The sequence below is a fragment of the Eretmochelys imbricata genome, chromosome 3 (genome assembly GCF_965152235.1).
Source record: "Eretmochelys imbricata isolate rEreImb1 chromosome 3, rEreImb1.hap1, whole genome shotgun sequence".
NCBI lineage: Eukaryota > Metazoa > Chordata > Testudines > Cheloniidae > Eretmochelys > Eretmochelys imbricata.
The window spans coordinates 42,466,018-42,493,543 of record NC_135574.1 but is presented as its reverse complement, the minus strand read 5'-3'; the positions used below and the strand labels follow the sequence as shown (position 1 = coordinate 42,493,543).

The 27,526-nt window shown below is 39.4% G+C and overlaps 1 protein-coding gene across 1 annotated transcript in view; it reads left to right on the top strand.

The window, feature by feature from the left end:
- Nucleotides 1-27,526, top strand: part of CSMD1 (CUB and Sushi multiple domains 1) — a 1,692,034-nt gene that overhangs the window by 1,505,376 nt on the left and 159,132 nt on the right. Inside the window, exons 44-46 of the mRNA XM_077812120.1 lie at nucleotides 2,367-2,512; nucleotides 3,908-3,988; nucleotides 4,361-4,474. Of these exons, the coding sequence (XP_077668246.1) occupies nucleotides 2,367-2,512; nucleotides 3,908-3,988; nucleotides 4,361-4,474 (341 nt within the window). The remainder of the gene's footprint in view (nucleotides 1-2,366; nucleotides 2,513-3,907; nucleotides 3,989-4,360; nucleotides 4,475-27,526) is intronic.

Below are 27,526 nucleotides of genomic sequence, written 5' to 3'. Positions count from 1 at the left end.
CAGCACATGAGAGTCTACCATTAGGTTCCAGTGTGAAGAAACTGGAGGAGGGATGGAGAATCTCTATCCTTTATATCCTCACTTGCAGCACAAGGAGCTTGGAGATATGTGGGGTCACCCCATAGGTACTGCTAGGCAAAATTATCTGGCACTGCTCCATGAGGCGCACACATGCCTACAGTATGATGGACATATCCAACACACCTCAAAGAACCACTGTTGCAAGAAGAAAAGGAGTACTTGTGGCACCTTAGAGACTAACAAATTTATTAGATCATAAGCTTTCGTGAGCTACAGCTCACTTCATCAGATGCATACAGTGGAAAATACAGTGGGGAGATTTTATATACACAGAGAACATGAAACAATGGGTGTTACCATACAGACTGTAACAAGAATGACCAGGAAAGGTGAGCTACTTTCAGCAGGAGAGCAGGGCGGGGGGGGGGGAGGGGCACGCACCTTTTGTAGTGATAATCAAGATGGGCCATTTCCAGCACCTTACAAGAACAGTAGGATGGGAAATAAAAATCTCCCCACTATATTTTCCACTGTATGCATCCAATGAAGTGAGCTGTAGCTCACGAAAGCTTATGCTCTAATAAATTTGTTAGTCTCTAAGGTGCCACAAGTACTCCTTTTCTTTTTACGGATACAGACTAACATGGCTGCTACTCTGAAATCTGTTGCAAGAAGGTAAGTAACAGCGGTTGGTTTTATTTTAATTTTATTTATTTATAGTTGTCATTAGTGGCACCATGTATTTATGTTAGGATGTGGTCAATTTCCAAGCAGGTACTGGAACGAATAGTGATAAATGCTTTAAACACTCTTGACAAATGACAATTGTATACATAATATCTTATGCACTCTTTAAAACATAGTTCATGGATACTCTGGTTTTATATATATAATATATTTGTCTGTGATCAGGAGGTTAACTTGATAGGTTTAGGATAAACAAGACCTGAATTAATACACTGGCTACTTATTTGTGAGAAGTTGGACTGAACTCATCATAGACTGAAGTGAGCAAATATCCTTCTAATCTAAAGATAGTGAAAGGGCAGAAGCTAAATGATTTCTGGAGTATATTGTTGTAAAGTACACATCACAAAAGCTTCTTGATTCAGCTTGGGTTCAGCAGGTGTAACCTACAGAGGACCCACCAAAGAAGTGTTCTAGAGGTTGGAAAGTGAAAACAGTGTTTTAATTGTTCTGACTTTTTGGCTAAAATGTTTTTACATAATGATACTCAAAATGAAAGTAGCTTAATATTATATGTGTGTGTGTATATATATATATAAAAATACACATCACAAAAGCTTCTTCATTCAGCTTGGGTTCAGCAGGTGTAACCTGTATAACACTTGTATAATATTAAGCTGCTTTCATTTTGAGTATAGTTTCAACTTTTTAGCTGAAATGTTTTTACATAATGATACTCAAAATGAAAGCAGCTTAATATTATACAAGTGTTATACAGGTTACACCTGCTGAACCCAAGCTGAATCAAGAAGCTTTTGTGATGTGTATTTTTATATATATATACACACACACACATATAATATTAAGCTATTTTCATTTTGAGTATCATTATGTAAAAACATTTTAGCCAAAAAGTCAGAACAATTAAAACACTGTTTTCACTTTCCAACCTCTAGAACACTTCTTTGGTGGGTCCTCTGTAGGTTACACCTGCTGAACCCAAGCTGAATCAAGAAGCTTTTGTGATGTGTACTTTACATATACATACTTTACTTTATACATATATTTGGTGTCTGTCCTGCTGTTGTGTGATGCAGAACTCTTATTTGATTTCTTAGCACATTTGTACAGCAGTTGGGAATGAATGGCAATCATGAACAAAAGTGTCATCCTGCAAACCATTACTCCCTTGATTGTACTGGGACTACTGGCATAAAAAAAGGCTTGCAGGATTTGACATGCAGGCAATAAAGGTATCATGTGATTTCAAGAGTTCTCCAGATATGTAAAATTGTTTATTTTTTGAGGTACAACAGATTTATGTGTGAAACATAGGAAGGGAAAAGAATGGAAGAGAGGTGTAGAAAACCCAGGATTCTAAAGGTAGCCTGTAGATATCTTACCTATGCAAAAATTAAAGTGACTACTGCATGCATTTTTCCCAACCTTCTCTCAAAGGGTCAGGCTTTGATGTTAGAAAAAATATTCAACATTGCCTTCATAGACTGAATATAAATTGAAACTACCTCAACCACAGTAGTTAGGATTAACTTGCTTTCTCAAAGATTTAGTCTGCTATCAAAAGAAAATAGATTGTTAATTTAAATGTTAATTATATAGGTTTTTACTAAGACTACTTTCTTTCCTTTGGTCCCTAGGGATGGTCCTGACCAAAATTCACCTCAGCTGGGTGTTTTCAGTGGGAACACAGCTCTTGAAACAGCTTACAGCTCGACCAATCAAGTGCTTCTCAAATTTCACAGTGACTTTTCAACTGGAGGGTTCTTTGTCCTCAATTTCCATGGTCAGTCTGCTTCCTGGGAACATATAGTTTTGCAGATCAGTTTGTGGATTTTATGAATATTTCCTAACCATGATGTCCGTACTGAGCAAATAAATTAATCATGTTTAATTGGCCTGCGATTTTAATGTAGTAGTACAGATTTTCATGCACATTTTTTTGAATTCTTTAGGTCTGAGTGTGATATTTTTGGACAAACTGAAATCTAAATATTAAATGTTGAACTATTTTGTTTTTCATATTTTCTGGCAAAATCCTGTCCCATCTTTTATGCAAGAGTGCACTTATTCGTGTGTAACTAGGTTCTGTACCATCTCTGGTCAATACACATAGTTATGAGGAATAGTGTAATGGGGTGTTTGAACACTAACTCTACTCTCAGGGCACACAAAGATATTCAGGGATGAGAGTACCTCATATGCATGCTTTCCCCTTCCTGTATTCATGGTTCTCAATCCACCTTTCTCCTTGCACAATGCCTACAGAGGTGCAGTAACTCACAAATCTGCCACAATTAGAGGGGCCTGAGGATTGATTCCCATTATGATTTATTTGTTTGTTTTTTTAACTTTTGTAACTTGATAGGTGGGGGAGGGATTCAGAGGATATAGGGAGTAGCTTTGTTCTTAACTGAGCCTGATTTCCACAGAAGGAGAGAGATTAATGTGTGTAATATGTGCATTCCCATCCCTAGCTGACATCTTTTTTTGGAGATATTAGCCAGGATTATCCTGTTAGGCTATCAGAGAGAAAATCAAGCCCTAAATGTTCAGCACAGGTAAAGACAAACTAAGTACCCAAAGCTACAATCATGATAGTAATTGTAGTGCTTATTTTCCCAATGGGACTGTTCAGAGCAGTAAACACTATAGCCAGTAGGTCATGTTTCCTGAAATTGTATATCCTCAACAAATTTGAAGAGCTGATAGAAACTAGTTTAGAAAGAAATAGTAACTATTTCACATTTGTTTTTTAATAACTTATTGGAAGCATTTCATTAGTAGTCATCTGGCTTTTTTGTTTGTTTTTGCTAAGTAAAATATATATTGAGTCAAATTCATTCCTGGTTTCTCTCAGTTATTTTAAACCAGAGATGAACTGGACTGACTAATGTGTGTGAGATGCATATTTTTGTGTTGCTAATGGACATTTTTCATATTGTTTTAGAAATATTATGCAAAATCATGAGATATGTAACCATCATGTTTTAACTGATTTGTTTAGTTGTGAGAATTTAGACCCAGATCTTGCAATTTTGACTGTGCATGGGTTTCAATGTGACTCCATGTGGGCACACAGCTGCTCTTGCACAGTCAATTGTAGGATGAAGGTGTTAACTTCCATTATAATAAATTTTATTAATCTAATATTTAATAGTATTTAAATTTTGTTTTGTAGCTTATCAACTAAAGAAATGCCAGCCTCCACCAGCAGTTCCACAGGCTGACTTACTTACAGAAGATGATGATTTTGAAATAGGTGAGACATTTGTATCTCATTTTCTCATAAAACTCATGCTAGCACACTTGGCCATTATGCAACTTTCACTTAAAATTTAATTAAATCATTACTACATCTCATTCTCCTCCTGAATACATTTCTAAGGTATCCCCAATGCCTGAAAATATAATACAATATGGAAATCTTCCCTTTATTCCTTCCTTCCTCTTCCTGACAGATATTATGAGATCCATATTTCCAGTTTTCTTCTCCTTTTACATTTCTACATTATTTTATACAGTTACTGTATAATGTATTTTAAAGGGAAATATTACATATTTCAAATTGTAAAAGATAATATAGATCATCCGGAGGAGTAATTAAGAAGAGCCTGTCATTGATTCTTTTCAGGAGACTTTGCCAAATACAAGTGTCATCCTGGTTTCACCCTGGTTGGAAATGACATGTTGACCTGCAAGCTGAATGCAAAGTTGCAGTTTGTGGGCTCACCCCCATTTTGTGAAGGTAAGTCTGTTTTTGTGTAGGCTGTACATCAGATTCATTGAGCATTCTGTTTAGTTTTCCTTTATCCTAAATGAGACTGTCAGCAAGAATTTGGAACACTTTAATTTCCTCTGGTTTCCATCTCTGTTTAATATAAATGTTTCCAGGTATTTCCTCAACGGATAGTTCAACATAGTCGAGGAAACCTGAGGTCTGATTATACACCTAAATCAATGTTTAGGAATCTAAATAAAAATGGCCTTATTTTCAAAGGTGTTGAGCTCCCGTTACTTCCTTGTTTTATGAGTGGCTATACTTATCAAGTGTTATTATTGAAAGATAAACTATAAATGTGTTAACATGACCTAATGTGTATTGCACCCCAGAGGGAAAATATTTCTTTGTTGTCTTGTGAAGGTTTAAGCACATGTGCCTAATTTAAACATTTGCAGGATAACCAATAAAAGGTTCTCCTGTGTTTTCACCGTGGTATTTCATACCATGTGATATTGTAACATTTTTAAAATGTGCTTTAAAAATATTTGTGGTAAATTTAAGCATTCACAAGGAAACACTGAAAATCTTTTGATTATTCACATTACATATGAAACTTTATTGTGTTTAAAATTTCAGGATTTAAGAACATACATTAATTATATGCGAAAAAAGTATAGGTATGTGTCCCATCTATTTTTGTATATTCATACAAAAACAAGTGAAAATATCTTTAAAACCTGACAAGCAACAACTTACATATTTATGATGACATTCCTGTAAGCAAAGTTTTCCAGACATTTGGGGTGTGGGGGGGTGTTAAGATTGTGTTTGGGGTTTTTTATATATTCGATGGCAAAAAACAATCACAAAACTGTTGAAACAAAAAGAGCTAAGAAAACTCAAAATCATAATTGTACAATTCCTTCTTTGATGTCCAGCAAACTTATGAAATGAGGGTCTATCATAAAAGAGAAGCTGTTCCTGAAATTTGAAGATAACTTCAATTTGAGGGAGATTGGAGAGCAGTCAAAAATCAAACTTTTCACAAGAAATTAGTTGTAACTTTTTCTGGGGAGGGACTGGCAGCCCTCCATAATTTCAAAGTATATATTATTTCATAGAATCATAGAATCATAGAATATCAGGGTTGGAAGGGACCCCTGAAGGTCATCTAGTCCAACCCCCTGCTCGAAGCAGGACCAATTCCCAGTTAAATCATCCCAGCCAGGGCTTTGTCAAGCCTGACCTTAAAAACTTCCAAGGAAGGAGATTCCACCACCTCCCTAGGCAACGCATTCCAGTGTTTCACCACCCTCTTAGTGAAAAAGTTTTTCCTAATATCCAATCTAAACCTCCCCCACTGCAACTTGAAGCCATTACTCCTCGTTCTGTCATCTGCTACCATTGAGAACAGTCTAGAGCCATCCTCTTTGGAACCCCCTTTCAGGTAGTTGAAAGCAGCTATCAAATCCCCCCTCATTCTTCTCTTCTGCAGGCTAAACAATCCCAGCTCCCTCAGCCTCTCCTCATAAGTCATGTGTTCTAGACCCCTAATCATTTTTGTTGCCCTTCGCTGGACTCTCTCCAATTTATCCACATCCTTCTTGTAGTGTGGGGCCCAAAACTGGACACAGTACTCCAGATGAGGCCTCACCAATGTCGAATAGAGGGGGACGATCACGTCCCTCGATCTGCTCGCTATGCCCCTACGTATACATCCCAAAATGCCATTGGCCTTCTTGGCAACAAGGGCACACTGCTGACTCATATCCAGCTTCTCGTCCACTGTCACCCCTAGGTCCTTTTCCGCAGAACTGCTGCCTAGCCATTCGGTCCCTAGTCTGTAGCGGTGCATTGGATTCTTCCGTCCTAAGTGCAGGACCCTGCACTTATCCTTATTGAACCTCATCAGATTTCTTTTGGCCCAATCCTCCAATTTGTCTAGGTCCTTCTGTATCCTATCCCTCCCCTCCAGCGTATCTACCACTCCTCCCAGTTTAGTATCGTCCGCAAATTTGCTGAGAGTGCAATCCACACCATCCTCCAGATCATTTATGAAGATATTGAACAAAACCGGCCCCAGGACCGACCCCTGGGGCACTCCACTTGACACCGGCTGCCAACTAGACATGGAGCCATTGATCACTACCCGTTGAGCCCGACAATCTAGCCAGCTTTCTACCCACCCTATAGTGCATTCATCCAGCCCATACTTCCTTAACTTGCTGACAAGAATACTGTGGGAGACCGTGTCAAAAGCTTTGCTAAAGTCAAGAAACAATACATCCACTGCTTTCCCTTCATCCACAGAACCAGTAATCTCATGATAAAAGGCGATTAGATTAGTCAGGCATGACCTTCCCTGGGTGAATCCATGCTGGCTGTTCCTGATCACTTTCCTTTCATGCAAGTACTTCAAGATTGATTCTTTGTGATTCTTTGAGGACCTGCTCCATGATTTTTCCAGGGACTGAGGTGAGGCTGACTGGCCTGTAGTTCCCAGGATCCTCCTTCTTCCCTTTTTTAAAGATTGGCACTACATTAGCCTTTTTCCAGTCATCCGGGACTTCCCCGGTTCGCCACAAGTTTTCAAAGATAATGGCCAATGGCTCTGCAATCACAGCCGCCAATTCCTTCAGCACTCTCGGATGCAACTCGTCCGGCCCCATGGACTTGTGCACGTCCAGCTTTTCTAAATAGTCCCTAACCACCTCTATCTCCACAGAGGGCTGGCCATCTCTTCCCCATTTTGTGATGCCCAGCGTAGCAGTCTGGGAGCTGTCCTTGTTAGTGAAAACAGAGGCAAAAAAAGCATTGAGTACATTAGCTTTTTCCACATCCTCTGTCACTAGGTTGCCTCCCTCATTCAGTAAGGGTCCCACACTTTCCTTGGCTTTCTTCTTGTTGCCAACATACCTGAAGAAACCCTTCTTGTTACTCTTGACATCTCTCGCTAGCTGCAGCTCCAGGTGCGATTTGGCCCTCCTGATTTCATTCCTACATGCCCGAGCAATATTTACAGTGGACATCACTGAAAACTAAGCACTCATTGTGATATAAGATTAATACTTCTTTGTACTGTATATATTACTGAATGTTACCCCAGTTTGCACAAAATGATTGTTGAGTAGCATGTAATTGCTAAAGACATCTGACTATGACTGTATTAATAATCTTAACATGATAAACACTAACTTGTCCCAGTTTCTTTGGTCCTCCTGTAAAGAAAGTAGCATGTAGGGCTAAGACCTCTACACTTGTAGGGATGATGTCCACTGCTTGCAGAGAAGAAGCCATTCTCTCCGAGGCCCTCTATGAGCCTGGCCAATCTGCCACTAATAATCATGGACTTTTGTTTTTCCAGTACTCACCTAAATGTATTCTAAATATAGAAAAGATAATACCAAACTCAATACTGCAGTACTGCATCTGGTTACTTTTTAATGGTATTCACTGCAGAATATTATGTAAATAAAAATGTTGTGTGTTGAGTTTTAACATTTATATAAATGGATTCAGGATCACATTAGATACTGGTGTGCGCGTGTGTGTTAGTGTGTATGCACTTATGCACACAAACTCTGTTAAAAAAACATTATTATGGTGGCAAAATCAAGCACTCAGAAGTTAGGAAATGCCAGAATTAAGGTTGCCAAAGTAATATCTTGAGTTTTCTTTCTTTTTTTTTCTTTTTTTTTAAAAGGAAAGCTTGAATACCCTTGGTATGGCAACTTCCACCTTTTCATGTTCTCTGTATATATATCTTCTTAATATATGTTCCATTCTATGTATCCGATGAAGTGAGCTGTAGCCCACGAAAGCTTATGCTCAAATAAATTTGTTAGTCTCTAAGGTGCCACAAATACTCCTGTTCTAAAACCCACTGAATTTCATCATGTGACATCATACTGATGGCCAATTGGGTCATCAGCATTTTGTAAGAACCTTTATATCCACCACACAGACCTCTGCAACTTGAGCTAAGGGTGTAACCAAAAACAGTAATGAATTAGCACTCTGCGTGGACCAGCACTAAATAGGGATGAGACACACTTTGCTAGTGGATGCACAGATATTTGCTGGCAGCAGAGGACATGTGAGATTCAGGAATCTTGGGTTCTGCCTATTCCAGATTCTGGAGGGTAGTGTGCTTTGATGGGCACAGCCTCTTCTGCCCGTCCCCCCTCCCACCCCCAAAAACAAACAAACCCTTGATCCCTTCTGCCTTATCCTTTCCCATGTGTCTGTTTGCCAGTCCTGTCTCTTCTCCATCCCAGTCATCCTCCCAGTCCCAGTCTTTTCACTTAGACAATCCCAGTGGCCACTTCTCAGGCTTCCCATCCCAGTCTCCTTGCCTAGACATGCCTAGTCTCCCTTTCTGGACTCCCCATCCCAGTGTCTTCTGGCTCCCAGTCTGTTTGATCCCCTCCTGGCCACATTCTCCTTGCCCATAAATTCCCAGTAGCGCCCTTGCCCAGTCTTCTTGTCCAAATTTAACATCTCCATTGGACTCCAGTCACTCACGCTCCTGACCATGCTACCCATCCTCAAGGGCTCGCAGTCCTCCTCCCTAGCCTACTCATTCAACCTCAGCCTCCCTCCCCACCCCTTTCCTGTTTCCTTTTCCCAGTCTCCCACATTGCTGGCTCCCTGTCCCAGTCTTTGTCCAGACAGTGCCTGTTCTACCCCTGCAAGCCAATGCCCAGTTCCCCCTCCTCTAGTCCCTAGACTCCAGTCTCATTTCCTTCCCCCAGGCACCTTAGATTAATCTACTCTTCTCTTCCCCTCCGCATTTGAATCAAATAGCTTCCTCCTCCATGCTGTCTGGGCCCAGCAGGGGGTCAATGAGAGCACAGGAGAGACAGATCCTTGCTCTCAGTTCTTGTGTCTGGACCTGGATTTGGCACAGTCCTCAGCAGCCCAGAGCTGCAGTTGTAGATAAAGTCCTGCTCAGCGCAAATGGAATCATCAGAGATTTTAGCTGTCTAGCAAGTCTCTATTGAGCATGTGTGAACTGTGATTTTTTTCAAAGGTTTATAGGTTGTCCAAATTTATGTGGATTGATAGAGGGACAACAAAAGGCAAATCTCTGACATACAGGCTACCCCTCTACCAAATTTCAAATCCCTTCTCCAAAGCATAGGGGTGCTAGAGCGCTTCAAGAAAAAGGATTCCAGAATGTTTATCTTGAGAAAAACAATGCATTTTTCCTTAGACTTATTCTCAGAAATAGCTGGATTGTTTTGGCTGAATGTTTTATTTATTTATTTATTTATTTATTAAAATCAGCCTGAGGTAGATATCCAGCATATAACATTTCAGCCTGAACAGTTAAAGTTCGGCAAAGTTGTAAAAAAACTGAAAACAGGGTCTTTTAATGGTAAGTGTCAGACAATCTTAATAATTGGAGGTGCTATCAGTCCCCCTATAATATGTATGTATATGTATTATTGGGGATATAAGGTGGGGGAATGAGTCATATGTGCACCTAATTTGGGCTTAATCAACTTTCACCTTTATTTATAAAATGTCAGGCAAAATGATTGCCACTTATAGCATCTGAACATATATTTATGTCAGATGATAAACAGCTAAGACAGAATGGGTAAGGGGACAAGTTATCAAATTCTGGAGTACCAGGAAGTTCTCCTGTATTCCATGATGGTTGTTGCTGCCTCTTGTTCTTCAGTCTCATTTCTTCCATTTCCGGTCTGGTATATCTCCAGTTTTGGTCTCACTGACCTGGCTTCTTGTGCATATCCACATTACAAATTCATTAGCGTTTCTCTAATCAGCGTTAAGCATTGTATTCTGCATAACTAGTACAATACATAAGGAATATTGCTTTCCTACTTACAGTTGTTGACTGATATCTTTTTAATGGAAAAGGCACAGAGAAGGGAAACAAAAATGATTAAGGGTATGGAACAGCTTCCATATGAGGAGAGATTAAAAGACTATGATTGTTCAGCTTCAAAAAGAGATGACTACGGGGGGATATGAAAGAGGTGTATAAAATCAAGAATAGTGTGGAGAAAGTGAATTAGGAAGTTTTATTTACATCTTCACAAAAAACAAGAACCAAGGGGCAATCAATGGAATTAATAGACCAGAGGTTTAAAACAAACAAAAGGAAGTACTTCTTCACACAATGCACAGTCAATTTGTGGAACTCATTGCCAGGGGATATTGTGAAGACCAAAAATATAACTGTGTTAAAAAAAGAATTAGAGAAGTTTATGGAGGATAGATCCATCAATGGCTGTTAGCCAAAATGGTCAGAGATGGAACACCATGCTCTGGATGTTCCTAAGCCTCTAACTGCCAGAAGCTAGGAGTGAACAACAGGGGTGGATCACTTGATTATTGCCCTTTTCTATTCATTCCCTCTGAAGCTTCTGGCATTGGCCACCGTTGGAAGACAGGATACTGGGGTAGGTGGACCATTGGTCTGACCTAATATGGTCATTCCTATGGTCTGATGTAACTCTTTCAGAACAAAGGAATTTTTTATTTGTATATTGTTGTTCCTTTGACACAAGTATCCCATTCTGACAGTAATGTTGCCCCTCTGCCAAGTGGAAAGGGACATCCAGGGCCTTGCAGGTCAGCATCCCAGTAGAGAAGAAATCAGTGGCTTGGAGTCTTCATGTATTCTAAGTATTAAATTGCTTTATTGTCACACATACACCAATCCTGAAATGAGATGGGCAAACAACATGCAGGGCAATCCCTTCTTCTGGGAATCTCAGCTTGATAACAATGCCCAGTTTGTAGGGAGAACTCTGCCTCAATAATTTACTTTAATCAGAGCCCAAGTTAGAAAGCAAACTCTCCTTCTGCTTTCTCTCTTCACTTTGTGTTGCTTATATGGCTCACAGTGGTTTTAGCTGACCAGAGTGTCTGACCCCAGTATTTTCCATACGTATAAACACACAAACCAGTGAACCAGGAAGTACATAATGAAAGCACCTACACATTTCAATCAATGGCAGTTGTTTTTAGAACAGGATGAACTGTTCACATGTGAATTTCATTAGCACCTCATAAGGCTGCTTTTTTTCCTTTCCTCCTTTTTAAACTAATAATGTAATCCTTCTGCCCATCAGAGTTGGCCGCTACAAGGGCCAGGTTCTGTATCTAGTGGTTCCATTCCAATAACACAATGTAACACCGGCTCAAGCCCCCATGGGCCCAGTGACCTGGGACAAATATATACCACCCCCGCTGGGCGCCTCCAAGAGACAATACTTCCCCTCTCACAAGCACAGAGTTTGAGTGTAGCAAAAGCCTTTTAATAACAAAGAGAAACAATGTGGCATTATGTTGGGGAAACACCACCAACAGGATTCAGAACACAACCCATGAGCAAAAAAAAACACCCCAAGCAAATTAGGGCATGTCCTTTCCCTTTGGTGCTTGAGTCCAGCAACCCAAAAGTCCCAAAAGTCCAACAACCCCAAAGTCTCTGTCCCTGGTCAGTGCAGCCCCAGAGTTTGAAAGTTTATCTCAGAGTTTTACCTTCCAACCTGGGTGGAGATGGGGAGGGGGGGTTAAGGGGCACCTTACATGATCTAAAGTCGATTGCCCCACCTCTCCATAGGGCTCCGCTCCACCAGCCATCCCACAAATCGCTCTACTCTGCCAGCCGCCCCCATGAGCTGCTCCAGGCATCCCACAAACTGCTCTGCTAGCCATCCCATGAGCTGCTCCACACTATATCTTCAGGCTCCCCCACTACTTAACACAACACTCAGTGATTTCAGCTCTTAGTAAGTTTACCTCTTTTGTGATTTCAGCTTATAGTAGGGGAGCCTCAGTGCTGGTGCACCATTGGCCCAAAGTGAATTCAGCTCAGTAGCCTGTAACTAGACTCCTAATAGAATCAAAATTAGCTCCGATATTCCACAGTGGAGAGAGCAGAAAGTGCAATTAGCATGTAAGGCCCTCACCTGGGGGCCCATACCACCAGGTATTAATACCTATCCCCAGCCTCTCTCCATTCACTGAGTTTTGGAACCCATGACCCTTGCCTAGCGAGTGCTGCTTAGTTGATGGTGAGTCCCTCCATCATAACAAAAGGCCAAGTACAGTTCCATTGTCCTTGAGTCACACAATCAGGATAATAACAGTTGATTCCTGCCCCCATAACAGAGAAACTGGGGCTCCTACTGCAACCAAAGTGACCATCTAAGTATGGTGGGTGTGCCTATGCAAATGAGATCAGCCCCTGAAGTTCTTTTCCACAACCCACCATGACTCGCCACCAAATGTCAGGGTAGAGCTCATCCTGACTCCGCTTACAATAAGAAAACCCTATGAACCAAAATTCTGTTCTCACTTATATTTTAATTGTGTTGTTTAGTCAGTGCTAGATTTGTCCTGAGGTATTAAATGTTTTTGACAGTCAGCAAGCAGTAATTGCACCAAAAATCCAGCTTTTGTTTGGAGTTTACAGTAATAGCAACAACTTAACTCTCGGCCATTTCAAGAAAAACACAAAAGTCTGAAAAAGAAACTAGAAGATTCATATAAAAACTATAGAGATTTGAGGAGCTTCTGATAATGGTTAGTCATCTGTAACAAAACAAGAGAGTAGCTGGCTTTCTACAATTCTTGCAGATGTTGTGGCAGCTATTGGCTCTCTCTGAGCCCAGCAATTCTTGCTGTTTCTTTGTAGTCCTTTGAGATGTTGTAGATGAATCTCACCCACTCTGTAGTTGACAGCTTTCCCCTGAAGTGTGAATAGATTTGGTGATTTCATTGCTTTCTCTGTAGTGTTGTTCAATGCAATTCAGGTATATTGGTTTTAAAAGTTACCCACAATTGTTCATTTCAGTTCTTGACTGTTTTACTTATGAACTCTTATACATTCAGTCAATAGTAAACATGGTTATTGGTTTTATTTTTATGTAAAATGTTGTAATAATTAAATTATGTGTAGTAGGCATGATGATTCGGACAACCAAAACATTCTATTGTAAATTGGACTTTTAGCATGAGCCAAAGTGGATGCATCTCTGAGGAGAAAGGTTTAGGCTATTCTTTCTTGGAGCTATTGTGCATTTTTTAAACTTGAGATTGCTACTGGAGAAACATTCCGCTCAGATGTAGTGAAGCCTGCAGTGATTTCAGCACTTTTGTACTATAGGTGGGAATTGGTCTTGGCAATGGTATTAAGAAAAGAACTTGAAGTAAGAAAAGAGAAAAAGGGGAGAAAATTAAGTGAAAATATGTGACACTGTAATTAATTAAATAATGTGCAAGCCTACACTATTACAATTCATTTTATACAAATGTTCAAATTGAAATAATTCTAAATTACTGTGGATTATAAACCAGGACTAATGTGTTTTCCATTTTCTTTTTTCTTATTAAAAAAATATTTGTATAGCACAATAAATATAGATGATATTTACAGACACAACTAAAACATGTTCCTTCACTCTGAAGAACTTGACATCCAAATAAGACAGGTGAGACAAATGCAAGACAAGGTGTTCTTAGGTGTTCAGGCCAGAAGGGACCATTGTGATCATCTGTCTGACCTCTATAATACAAGCTATAGACCTTCCCTGAATAGAAACTTTGCTTAAGTAGAGCATATCTTTTAGACAAAAGTCCTATCTTGATTTAAAAATTGCCAGAGATGAGAATCCTGCACAACCCTTGGTAAACTGTTGCAATGGCTTATTATCCTCAGTTAAAAATAGTATCTTATTTTCAATCTGAATTTGTCTAGGTTCAACTTCCAGTCATGGGATCTTGTTGTGCCTTTGTCTGCTAGACTGAAGAATCCATTATCAAATTTGTGTTCCCTATGTACGTACTTATAAACTGTGATCATATCACCCCTCTTTCGTAAAATAAATAAACTGTTGATGATGGATTCTCCCATTGTGTTCGATGGATGAGCTACAGTCATTCATTGAGGGTCCTGAGATGAAACCAAAGTCCAGTATCAGACCTGCAGTCCCATCCACAAGTTCCACAGGTGAAGACAGTTGTAGATGAATGTGTGCTGCTTTTACCTTTATGCCTCACACATCTCTTTTTGATTGTAGCAGTCCATGAGGTCTTGAAATCTTTCAGTCTGAAGTGGCAGAGCTGCTGCCATCAGGTCTTATCATGGGCTAAGAGCTCCAAGGTGTTCTTGTCAACATTGCAAGATGGATGGTTGGCTGCAAGAGTGTCTTTGTAATGTTTTCTTGGTCTGCCCCTAAAGTGGGTTCTGATCTGTAATTCTCTATGAAAGACAGCCTTCAATATTCTATTGTCAGACAAACAGACCATATGATCATACCATCTCAGCTGCATTATCACTATAAAAGCTTCAGTACCTGTGATGTTGCAGCACTCAAGGACGTCAGTAATTGGAAAGAAATCTTGCCATTTAATTCCCATTATCTATGTTAGGGGGCTTATTCCTTCATCCACTTACTTCTCTGGTCCTTCTCGCATGAACAGAGAGCAACAATACCTGAAGTCCAAAAGTGCAAACAATTCGAACCTCCAGCAACCATGATTCCAGTTTCCTTCCTTAGTGTCCCCCTTCCCAGCCCTGACACCAAGGAGCCTTACCTGTGTCCCTGTTGCCATTCCTGCCCTTAGCTAAACGTGATTCCAATTTGCCCACCCCCATTCCCTGTTCCCATTTCCCCCCCACTTCCTGATTGACTGCAGACTATATAGTAAAACTTGAGTTCTGCTTAGCTATACCTTAACCAATCATTTTACTGAAATTTAACTAACCAATCCTAACATATTGTAACATGATTATGTAACCAATTATATCCCACCACCTTAATTAGTTTACACCCAGCAAAATTAATTATACAGCAGACAGAAACAATCACAGAACCAGACAGAGATTATACAGACAAACAATAGGGAAATGGGGACTACAGTGATAGAACAACAAAGAAATGAGGATTTCACATCCCAGCTATTGATAAGTGAGTTCTTGCCAGACAGGATGCTATCAAACTAAGTTTCCTTTTACATCTTCCAGGCACTTCCCTTTCCCTGGAGGCAATAGGCATTATCAGGACAGGAGTGTATTCCTAACAGCCCAACAGCACCTGATTTCAATGTGACTAGTTTGGAATGTTAGGATGTGACCGGTCGCTTCCCAGCTTATCGCTGCCTCTGCTGCTTAGCCAAAGGCCTTAGCCTAAGCACAGGGCCTCAGACTGTCACAGTAAGAGAAGGCCCTTACACTGGCAGACAGTGATTTTGATTCTTTCTTTTATATCTCTATAACTAGCTAAGTGATAAGAATACACCTAAATTCTTTGAGTATAGGCCTTTACAGACAGGCCTGAATATCTGTGTCCTAACAATCTGTAGTAGACATCATAGATGGAATTGGTCCAAAGTGTTTTATGTGGAATTGATAAGTAGTCCATGTATAGCAGCCCTAGAGGAGGGTGGTGATGATGATGGTGTGGTAAATATCAATTTTTGTTTGCAGCCTGACATCCTGTTCATTTCAGAGACCATGCTGAAGTTTTCCAAAGCATCACTGGCTGCACCAATGTGCTTTGTAATATCATCATCATTCATTGAACTTTGTGAAACGACACAGCCAAGGTAGCAACATTTTTCAATGACCTTGAGTGGCATCTTGTCAGTGGACACAAATGGAGAAGTTGCAGTACTTTCTGGTTGAGACTGGACCATGACTTCTATCTTTAGTCTGATTGTTAGGAAAAAAAACAAGTTGCTGCATGCGCAAAAGGCAGTCAGTGAGAAACGGAATATCCTTGAGGATATGGGCCAATAAAGGACAATCATCAGCGAACAGTAATTCATGAACAATTGTCTTCAAAACTGCTGTCTTTGCATGCAAATAATGCAAATTAAGGACATCTCTATCTATACGGTATTGCATGTGAATGCCATAATCAATGTCTCTGAATGCATCTATTAGAACTGTTGCAAACACGATGCTAAATAAAGTTAGCACAAGAATGCAGCCTTGTTCTACTGGTAACAAAGAGTTTTGATAAGCAGCCATGGTCAAGGACACGAACTGCATTCCTGCCTGAAAAGATTTAATAATGTTGACAAACATTTCATAGGAACCAAACTTGTGGCAGACTGCCATCTCAATTTATAGAATCAAAGGCCTTAATAAGATCAACAAAAACTACATATAGATCTTGATTCTTCTCATAACATTTTTCCTGAATTTGCCAAAGTGCAAAGATTATATCTGAAGTACCATTCCCAGTACACTGGCTTTCAGGCAGTATCTTCTCTGCAAATTGATCAATTAGCCAGTTTAGCATGACTTGCTCGAGTATCTTTCCTGCTGTAGCAAGGAGCGAGAAGCCACTATGTTTATCACAGGACGTGTACTTGCCTTCCCTTTTGTAGAGGTGAATAATGTCGACAACTTAAGTTCCCGTGGCACAGCCTCCTTTTCCCAAAACTTTCAGTAGAGGTCAGTGAGCTTCCTATTCATGGCCCTCATATCTGAAGATCCCTGCAGGGAATACAATCTGGACCCACTGCTTTGCCATTTGATATTTGCTTGACAGCTTTCCATACTTCAGATATGTTCAGTGGAATTGAGAGTTGGTCTCAAATTGGAAATTGTTCAAGATCATCAAGCACTGGTGCTGACATTGTGGCCAGGCAGTTCAGAATTTTTATTAAAGTGTTCAGGCCATCTTTTCAGAATTTGTCCATGTTTGGTCAGCAACAGCGACTCATCTTCATTCCAAATACGGCTAATACCATTAGAATGTGGGCTGTACATGGTCTTCAGCTCATCAGAAAACCATTTGAAATTTTTTTGGTTTCCCACTGATTTAAGCTACTCAGCTTTCATTTTCCATCAGCTGTCCTTCATAGGTTGAGTTATAAATTATGTTAAGCTAAATAGAGGGCAGCAGTACAGGAAATGGAGAACATTAGAATTATTGATGATGAGAAGAAAGGATTACTTTTAGAGATGGATTTCAAGAATGGAGTTGAAGGAACTGATGTTTGGCAGATAACTGCTGAGCTGTTCAAAATGATCTGGAACTTTCATTTATATGTCTGAAATTTTCCAGGCCTTTCAAGGCCTGATTTCATCTTGAAGATTAATTTTATTTGGACAGTTTGAGTAAAAATGGTTCAGCCACTTGGGAATAAGAGGAAAACAAAAGAAATACACTTTTTCTGTTGTGAAAATAAAAACAAAAAAACAAGTCGTATGATGTTTTCTGAACAGGTTCTGTGCTGATGTAACTCAGAGTCTAAAGTTGAATTTTGGCAATGAAACCACCCATGCTGAGTGTGACATTTTTGAGTGATCCTGTGAAAAGTTGGTTTAGCTTTGAATGACATTTTTGATCATTGAAAACTGTACTTCATGCAGCCTTAATATTTTATTAATATATATGCTTGTGCTTATGGTATTTTCCTCTCTCTTTGTAATATTTCCCTTCTCCTTTAGAGCTTGATCCTGCACCACTGAAGTCAATAAAGTTTTGTCACTGGTGCAGGATTATCCTCTTAGTTATCTCAATTAGCATGTCAGTATTCAACAAAACAGACAAAAACTTTTTTTGAGGAGAGATTTTAGCGGTATTTGTTTTATTTTTGTCTGGTTTCCAGTGTAATTCTGAATGATAGACTTAACTAATTAGTCCCATACTTTTTGTAGCATGCATTCTTTGTGTGTCCCATTTGTTACCAGTGCTGAAACCCTCATACTTCTGAGGCATCAACTATACGAGTGGGTCAAAAGGAAGCCTCTTTCTCTCTGACACTGCATTATAATATTCTCAGCTGGATGCAACATTTTACATAATATACAGCCTCAGAAGATTATTAATAAAGCCATATTCCCATTTGCTTTGTAATAAGGAGTATAAGTAGAGTTTACTTGGCTGATTCTGGGATAAACACATGTAATTGCTCCAGAAAGCCTGGACACAGCTGTTGTGGAACATAAAAAGGTACCTTGTCTTGTTATTTTTTTCTGTGACTATTCATTTCCATCTCTTTTAAAAGGTGCCTCTGTAGATGGGGGTTTTAGTACATATAGAATAATTTACATCTCTAGGGTAGTAAATTCAGCATTCCAAAGGAATGCTACTTTTGAAGAGTATGTCTAACATATTCAGACACCAGAACACTGCTTATTATAATTTTAGTGCAGAACTTAAGCATGTGTAATGAGGATTCATCTTTGTAGCCTCAGTGTGCACCCAGGGAAAACACATGAAAGAACTAAATCAGTGAGCATAAGAATAACTTCTTCAAATTCTTCCTCTTCTTTATTTATTCCTTGTGATTTTAGGTTTGTTTGACTGGTGTTGTTAGCATCTAGTTTCCATCCATGATTATGTTATTTCATTTCAATATATACATCCTTTTTGTTTTTTTTGAGAACTAAGAAGTCAATTAACATTTCTAAAAAAACAGATATAAGTGAATGGTATTCTCCTCAAAGGGAATGTTTCTGTGACTCTTGTTAGTTCATAAAAAGAACCCAAACCACTCTTTTCATCTTAGCTGTACAAGTACTATCATTACATCGGTCTCCTGTGAGTGAAAACAGAGTTTGTGAGATAAATTCCCCTCAGACAAAAAGCATCCCATTTATAACTGCCTGATTATCAAAGCTGCCCTTCTTGATGGTTCTTGTAGTAAATGGTTCACTTCCCTTTCCCCAATCCCCTCATTATCTCTGCTTTTGGTTTTGATGTACCACTTCAGTGTACACTACATCACTCCAGATCTAATGATATATATATATATATATATATATATATATATTTATTTTACATTCTAAAATTGTTTATTAGCTCATTGAATGTGAGGGACTAGGTTTTGTGTATTTGGGGATCAGTTGAATTCAACTTTTTAATTTATAGCAGACCTGCAAACAGTGCACAAGAGTGTTTGACAATCAAACAACAAATTCAGTCGCTAGAGAAGGGTGAGAGAGAAAGAAAATAAGTGGAGGAGAGGAGAGGCATACAAAATGTGGCATCAAAGAGGAGGAGAGGAAAGCAAAGAGAAGACAACATGTAAAAATATTTCTCAGTATCTTGATATTTTTAGTAAGTTTTGTGTCAACACACTGAAGTGAACTGCATAGACACAGCCAACACTTCCTATCAGTTAAGGAGAAGAAATACAGCATTAAATCCGGAAAATATTGGATCTGCCTGAGTCACTTGGCATGTGGTGTTGACACATCAAAAGACAGGAAAGTGTAAGTATGATAGGATGTCAGGTTCTAGGACCCTGATTCAAGGTGCAAGGATATTTTGTTGACTTTTGTTGACTGTTAGACAGAACAGGTGAGTCTTATTCGCTCCAATTTAGCAGGACAAAAGGTAAATACTCTCTAAGGTCCTCCTGATGGGAGGACTTGACAAGAGCAGACCCCATTGATTTCAGTGGGGCTTCATGTGGGTGCAGCTATCTATCTATGCAGAGTTACTTGTCATATGAGGATCTCAGACATGAGAAAAGAAATATTTTAGTGATGAGCTGAATTCCTCCCAGAAAGTATTGTTTTCAGAAGATTCTGTTCAGACATATGCTAAAGATGTCTAAATCACAGTGCCTGAGCTTGTGAAACTAAAGAAAGAAAGAAACTTGAATGAAGTGATTTTCTTTAATTGTTTACATTTTGCTGCGGATACAGGCAGAGTAGGATTAAGGCATAAGCTAATTAAGCTACAGCTTAGGGCCTCACAATATGAGGGGCCTCTAAAAAAGAAAAAACTTACTCAATTTCAAATTTTATCAAAATTGGTTGATAAATAAAGGAGACATGGGAAAAATAAGATATAGACATTTTTGTTCAAAGATGACAAAAATAAACACATTTGGCTACACAAATATCCTTACCTGACCCTTAGCCTTCACTAATTGTTCATTATGGACAGGTGGGAGGCCAGGGCTGAGAAAAAAAAACATAATTGCACTTGTAAAATTAATATTTCTATGAGTAAATCTGCTATCAGTCTCTTAAATGTAGTATTTTGTTGGCCAGCTGCTACTGGTAAATTTCTGACCATGTCTTCATAACTTATTTAAATAAATAAGACAACTGTTGTTCCTACACTCCTTTATGGATGTGAAACCTATCGACAGCCCCCTTAAGAGTCTGGAGAGGTACCACCAATGATGCCTCCAGAAGATCCTTCGTGTCAATTGGCAAGATCACTGCACTAATGCCAGCATCCTCACTGAAGCCAATGTCACTCACATTGAAGCAATGATCCTCATGCACCAACTTTGCAGGGCTGATGCCAGGCTCTCACCTTCCAAAACAAGTCCTCTACTCTCAGCTCACCTATGGTCAGAGATTCCGTGGTGGTCAGAGGAAACACTACAAAGACACACTGAAAGCATATCTTAAGAAAACTGTGCACACCATACATTCCACCACATCCAAGAGTTACTACTTTTTCTTCAGCTAAATAGTTATGCAAAATGCTCTGTTAAAATGAACAGACTATAAATATAAATAGCTAATCATGAAATATTTTCTATGAGACTTAATATTGTATACTGGTTCTTTATAGTTCAGAGATTCTTAGTTGCTAAATTTTGCCTCTTTCTCCCTAGCTTTTTAAAAAAATAATGTAGAAAAAATAAGCTCAATTTAGGAGATGAAGAGAGAGTAGAGATCCTTGTGTTTATCCTTTTTAGAATCTGTAAAGGACTCAAATACACTGGTGATGAGTACAATATAAATACCTTGACTGATAGGTAGTTAACAGGTAATGTACTTCTAACAGATCATTTATTCCAACATCCTTCTTGGTGGTAGTTAGTGTGATTGTATCTGGCTGAAGAACATACTAGAGTATCTTCAAATGTTATAATAAAGATGAAGCCAATATTGTCCAACAAAAGCAGATCCATGTGCTGTGATTTATACATCTGTTTACATTAGTATTACCAGCATCACATTGTTTATTACTATTATAAAATAGTAATAGTTATTTTTAATAATATCGTGTCATGGATTTGCATGACATTTTATAGAACAAATAAAGACACAATCCCCAAAGAGCTTACAATACAATATGCCCCTAGGGCAAGGATGATGCAGAGCTGGTTATTACTTGGGGAGGTAGTTACTGGCTTCACCTTCTACTCATCCCACACTGCCATCTTTGGAGTGTTTTATATCCCAGGAATGAGTGCACTGAGGGAGTAATCCCTGTGCTCAGTTATAGCCCTTTTTACTGCGCAGGAACACATAGGGAGGGGGCTTCATCTTCCCTTTCACACATTGAACTCCCATGGAGCAACAGGGCACAGGCTGGCCCCTAAGATAGTATTAAATATAGTAAGTAACATCAAACTTATATATTATCTACATTTTCAGAATATATATACAAAAATGAACATTAAATTGTGCATCTAATTTACATGACTCATTATTATGATTTCAAGCACGATCACAGGAATGGTATATGTAAATGACCTATTACCCATCCAAAGTAATGTTCATGCTTATTTACTGCAATAATAGGTAAAATATTAAAAATTAGGTGTGCAATTAGAGATACATATTTTGTACACACGTGCACAACTTTCTTTATAAAAACATGCCTTAGAATAATTTTGGAGACTGTAATTAGAAGAAAAGATAGGTTATTCACCTTACAATAAGTGAAATTTATTGGAGATGCCTTTGACCATATGGATTCCATCAGAGGTATATGTGTTTCATGCTGCTGAGCCCATAATTCTGTATTTAGCCATTTCCATTTGAGCTGTACATTCTTGTGCCCCCTACAGTGAGGGCATAAAAATCAGAGCAGCCCCAACAGCCACTCATTTCCTTCACTAATATAGAAATCCAGAGAAGGACTCTATATCAGTGAGGTAGGTTGGTGGATCATGTAATCCATGTGTCTGAAGACATCTTGAAGCATTGGTGATCAACATTTACCCCTCCAGGAGGTAGGTGATTGGAGGCACCTGATCTAAAAGCTGTGACAATGGAGTAGTGAATGGTAAACATATAAAGCAACTTTGTGTAACTGCCCTACAGATTTTGTAAGGTGTTAACTGAGCCCTAATAAAATGTGCCCTAAATTGAAAGGGAATGGGTAATTTATTTAAAAAAGTAGACAATCTTAGTGCAGTCTGTAATGCATTTAGAAAGTCTTTGAGAGGAAACAGAAAAAGTATAGGTGATTTACAAAAATGCTGAATTCTAGAAAGATTAAAGGACATAGCTCTAAGAAGTTCTAGTTTGTGGAGTTTAACTTCATGATCCTTCTGCAGAGATTAAGGGGGCAAAACCTGGTAGATGTATTAACTAATTTATATGAGAGTCCAAGACAAGTTTTTATAACAATTTTTGAGTGTGATTGAAGCATCAGATGCTTAACTTGTGGAAACATTTGAGTCAGACCTTTTATAAATCTAGAAACTGTAAGGTCAGAAATAAAATTAAGTGATTGTTCAGAGGCAGATTATATTCTGATATAGCAACCAGGTAGATTCATACTGAGTTAACAGAAAGTCCACCACATTTTAAAATCAATAAATAGTTCAAAATAATTGATACAGAAGAGCCAAGGGGTTGAACATGATTCTGAATAGGCTGCAGAGGGAAGTGTTTCCCTTTTGCTTGATTTAGCCTTCTGGTAGAGGTCTTTCTGCTTCAAATATAAATCTGTTGTATAGCTGCCAAGCAGGATTTGTTCAGAGGCCTCAGCCAACCAGCTTCCATGTGTAGAGACTCTGAGTTCAGATTAAGCATCAGACATTGGCTTTGGGAAATTATTTCCAGTATGTTCAAAGAGATGGGCTGATTGATAGGTGTCACAGCTTAGAGTACCAGAAATGGTGTGTCCAGGCTGGAGCTATTATTATCACATTGACCTTGTTTTGGTGAATCTTTGACACAATTCTGGGAATTAATGGAATGACATGAATGATAAAGGGAGGAGAGAAGAGGTAGAGATCCTCTATGACTGGTCCATGATCTTGACCATGGCCTAAAATGTGTAACCTATAGCCTGATGAGAAGTTGCTGTTACAATAGATGAAATAGAACCCCCACCCCTTTCCCTAGAAAAATTAGGAGCTTTCTGTTGGTATTGATATAAGGAAGGTGGAGACCATTGTTTACAGAATGAATGGGGTGTGGTTTGCTTATAGGCATAGTTTGACTTCTATATTTGGGAGGGGGGTCAAAGATTGGGACGATGGGTCCAAATGCATGGGGGTTGAGCAAATGGGGGGAAGCTCCCTGTACAGTGACCCCACCCTCACTGCTGAGGAGTGATGGGGCAGGAAGCGGAAGTTGGGGGGGTTCAGAGCTTTCTCCAGCAGGGGGAGATCCCTGGAGGTAGGTCTGATCCAGCCGTGGCTGCTCCGTGGAGGGGAAGAGGAAGTATTTAAATTTAAAACCATGCTCTGAAGTGTCTCTAGCCTCTGTTTGTCAGACATTGGGAATGGGCGACACGGGGAAGGATCACTTGATGATTACCTGTTCTGTTCATTCCCTCTGAAGCATTTGGCATTGTTCACAGTTGGAAGACAGGATACTGGGCTATATGGACCTTTGGTTTGACCCAATATGGCCGTTCTTATGTTCATACCCTCCCCAATCTCAGCCCATGGGTTTGCTTCATATTCTGAGGTGGCCTGTGTAGGCTCAGAGACCAGAACATTGCCTTAGAATTCTTCAGAGAGTGCAGTGCCTCAATTGTTTTAGAGTTAAACAGATCATGGCCCTCAAAAGGCAGGTCTTCAATTGTTTAGAAATTTCTAATGACTGCAACCAGAATGTTCTTCTCATAGTGACCACAGTGGCCATAGATCTGGCTGCAGTGTCAAAGGCACCCAATGAGGCCTATGAAGCTGTCTTTGCCACCAATGGGCCTTATGAAGTCACTGTTCTCAGTTCATCTCCGATCTCCTGAGGAAATATCTGAGATAGTTGCAGAACTTTGTGCCATTGCATAAAATCATTCATATTCATTAATAGTTGGTAATTGGCTATATAACTCTACAAACTATTAGAAGAGTAAGCTTTCCTCCTCAGGAGAGCCGTCTTCTTGGGCTCTTTATCCATGGGTGTAGACCTAGGAGGCTCAGGTAATTGAGATTTCTCATGAGCTTCTGTTACCACCAAAGATCCAGATACTGGGTTTGTGAAAAAGTACTCAACCCAACCTCCCTATGGTGGGTACTTGGTATATGCCATCTACTCTCTTAGATATGGTTGATATAGAAGTCTCTTGTACAACTTCTTGGGGAATTCCAAGGTGTCCACCATTCTTTTAAGGAGGTCTTGGAAGGCCCAGAACTGAACTTTAGTGGATGTATTGTAAAGAGCCATAGCCTTGTTGGGTGATGCCAATGGTATGTCCAAAGGACTGGGCTGTTCCTCCTACTCCTCCACAAGGTCTTTCTTCTTCTCTGCTAAGAGGTCTTATTCTCCAGATTGTAGTAATTCCCAATGGAAAGATTGAAGTCCTCTAGCAGGATTCTTAGGAGGAGGTGATCTTACTCTTGACCTTGATGTAGCAGAATAAGGAGCAGGTGGGAGAAGCTATGGGTTCAAAGGAGACCAATAAGGCCAGGTCTGCATTCCATAAGGGAAAGGACTATAGTGCCACAAAGGTGGGAACCATGGTGTGTGATGTCTGTGGAACATGAGGCTTGTGGTAAGGAAGACTCCTTTCATAGGCACTCCTGTGAATTAGTGGATGAGAGGGAAGATCTGCTAGGAGTGGGACTTCTGTTGTGATGCAGAGAAGAGGATGCTGATGAGTCAAATTCCTGTAATGGAGGAGCAGATCCCTGTGGAGTAGAAACCAAAGAGGCTCTGATATTAAGCCTGAGAGGGATATACTAACACCAATGAGACTGAGTGGAAAGAGACTTAATCATCAGTACTTTATGCTCCAGATATAGTGGATAAAGGAGACACATACAGCAGTGGAGATTCTGGTTCAGGAGTGATCATAAGGTCCAATGATGTGAATGCAGCTTTAGCAGACAAAGGAAGCAGTACTAATGATGACAATGGTACTGGGATCATTGGTACTAGAAGTGCAGTCTCTTAAGAAGTCTTGTCACAATACATACCAGTAACTCAGAGGCATACAATGATGAGAGTGGTACTAAGGACACAATGTCAGTCACCGAGGAAGTAGAATGCAGTACCAAAAGTAAAGAACACAATCCCCCACCCTTAGAAAACACAACGTACCAATGTGGTTTTGTAAGAACAAGTTTAGATAAGTCACCATGATGAACCTTGCCTTCTTGGCCAGTACCATGAGTGACACTGGGTGTCAAACCTCACAAAGAGACCTTTGATATTTTGTGCAGTTGGCAGTAAAAGCTACTGAATGACCTGAGGAGGGCTGGTGAGCAGACTCAGAGTGTTTGACAGCAGCAGAAGTTTTCATAGTAACAGACTTATCACCTGGAATGATATCCCTTCTTGATGGGGCACCTGATGAAATCAGCTTCACAGCATGAGGACTCAGCTCTTGAAGGGCTATCTCAGAGTGAGACTGTGTGTAATGATCTCCATTCAAAATAATTTGAGACTAACCTCACAAGCCCCCTGTTTACACTTAGAAAAAGAGTTACAAATAGCACCTTTACTAGGGATGTGTGACTCTCACAGATTAAATGAGCTCTTTGTATATGCATCATTAGCAGGCATAGCATTCTAACAGACATGGCACATTTTAAAGCCTGGTGACCTGCTCTCCACCATTGAACCTACTCGTTGGTACAAAGGCAAAGCTAAAGAAAAAAATATGTTGGATTTTCAGTGAATGGTCTTAACTAAAACTTATCAAACACACTGCACTACGACTATTAAACTAACAACAAGCCTAACTGTACAAGTGCAAGAAGCAGGAGGACACTGAGACTCTGACTTGCTGCCACAAGTGGTGGGAAGGAACTGAGAAGTGATTAGGGCTGCTCCACTGTTTATACTCTCTGTGTAGGGCACAAAGGTGTACAGGGGTATGTGCACAGCCCTCACTGACATTGTTGACTGAAAGATTCCCAGATCATGCAGATGCAGCACATGCATCTACGCTGGGATCTACTGTATGTGGACAAATGCTTGAAGAACTTCCTATTATAAAATTCCTTGTGAATATCTAGCTTTCATTTCCATTTCTAATGTCTATTGACCCTATGCATTAAAAAACTCCTCAGTCTATTATCTGGAGCCACTTTCTTTTACCAGCTCTGCCCTCATTTCACAGATTTTGAGATGTGTATGTCCTGGATAGAAATTAAAAAAAAAAAAAAAATGAAGAGGAAAGAAAGCCCTACAATGCCTCTTCACTGATCTGTTATCAGTATTAATTGTGTAATTTTTTTTAAATTGTTGAAGGGAATTCTTTGATCTCTAAATCCTTGTTTTCTAATGTTCCCCCAAGGATACATACTTGAGTAGGTGGAAGATAACATCTGAAGAAGACTTTTTTTTTCTATAACACTTACTGCATGTACCTTTTTTTATATCTCTTCTGAGCAGGTGGCTCCAGATAATAGCCTGAGGAGTTTTTTAATGCATAGTATTTAATTACAATATATATGTCTACCATGGCAGTTTTTAGTTTGCTTACAGTCATTAACACTCTTAAGCACTAATTATTTTGTTTAGTAGGGAAACCTATCTCCCTTTGATAAAAGGGAGACGAGCTACTGAAAGGTGGTGGCACTCCAGGACCTGTTTCTTAAGAAGGCAACTTGTCATCCACAGGACCACATACTGGGATTCCCTCCTGGTACTTTCTTGCACACAAGAACTTTGAATGGTTCTGGCCCTTACTTGTTTTGTGATTTTTAAACCAATGTGTTCATAGTTGATAGAAACCTCCGTGTCACTCAACCTGTCCCTTTTTACCAGATGTCTCTCTACTCTATAGATTTTAAAGCACATACTTGCATGTCCACATCTCTGAAAACCCCATTCCTGTCTTGTTTTTTGATTGTTTACTTTTGATAGCCCTCTGTTTATGTTATTGGATTTTTTCTGTGTTGTTTGTTTCCACCTTTCATTTGTTTTTTTTTTCTTTGTTTTATTATTCACTTTTTCCATAT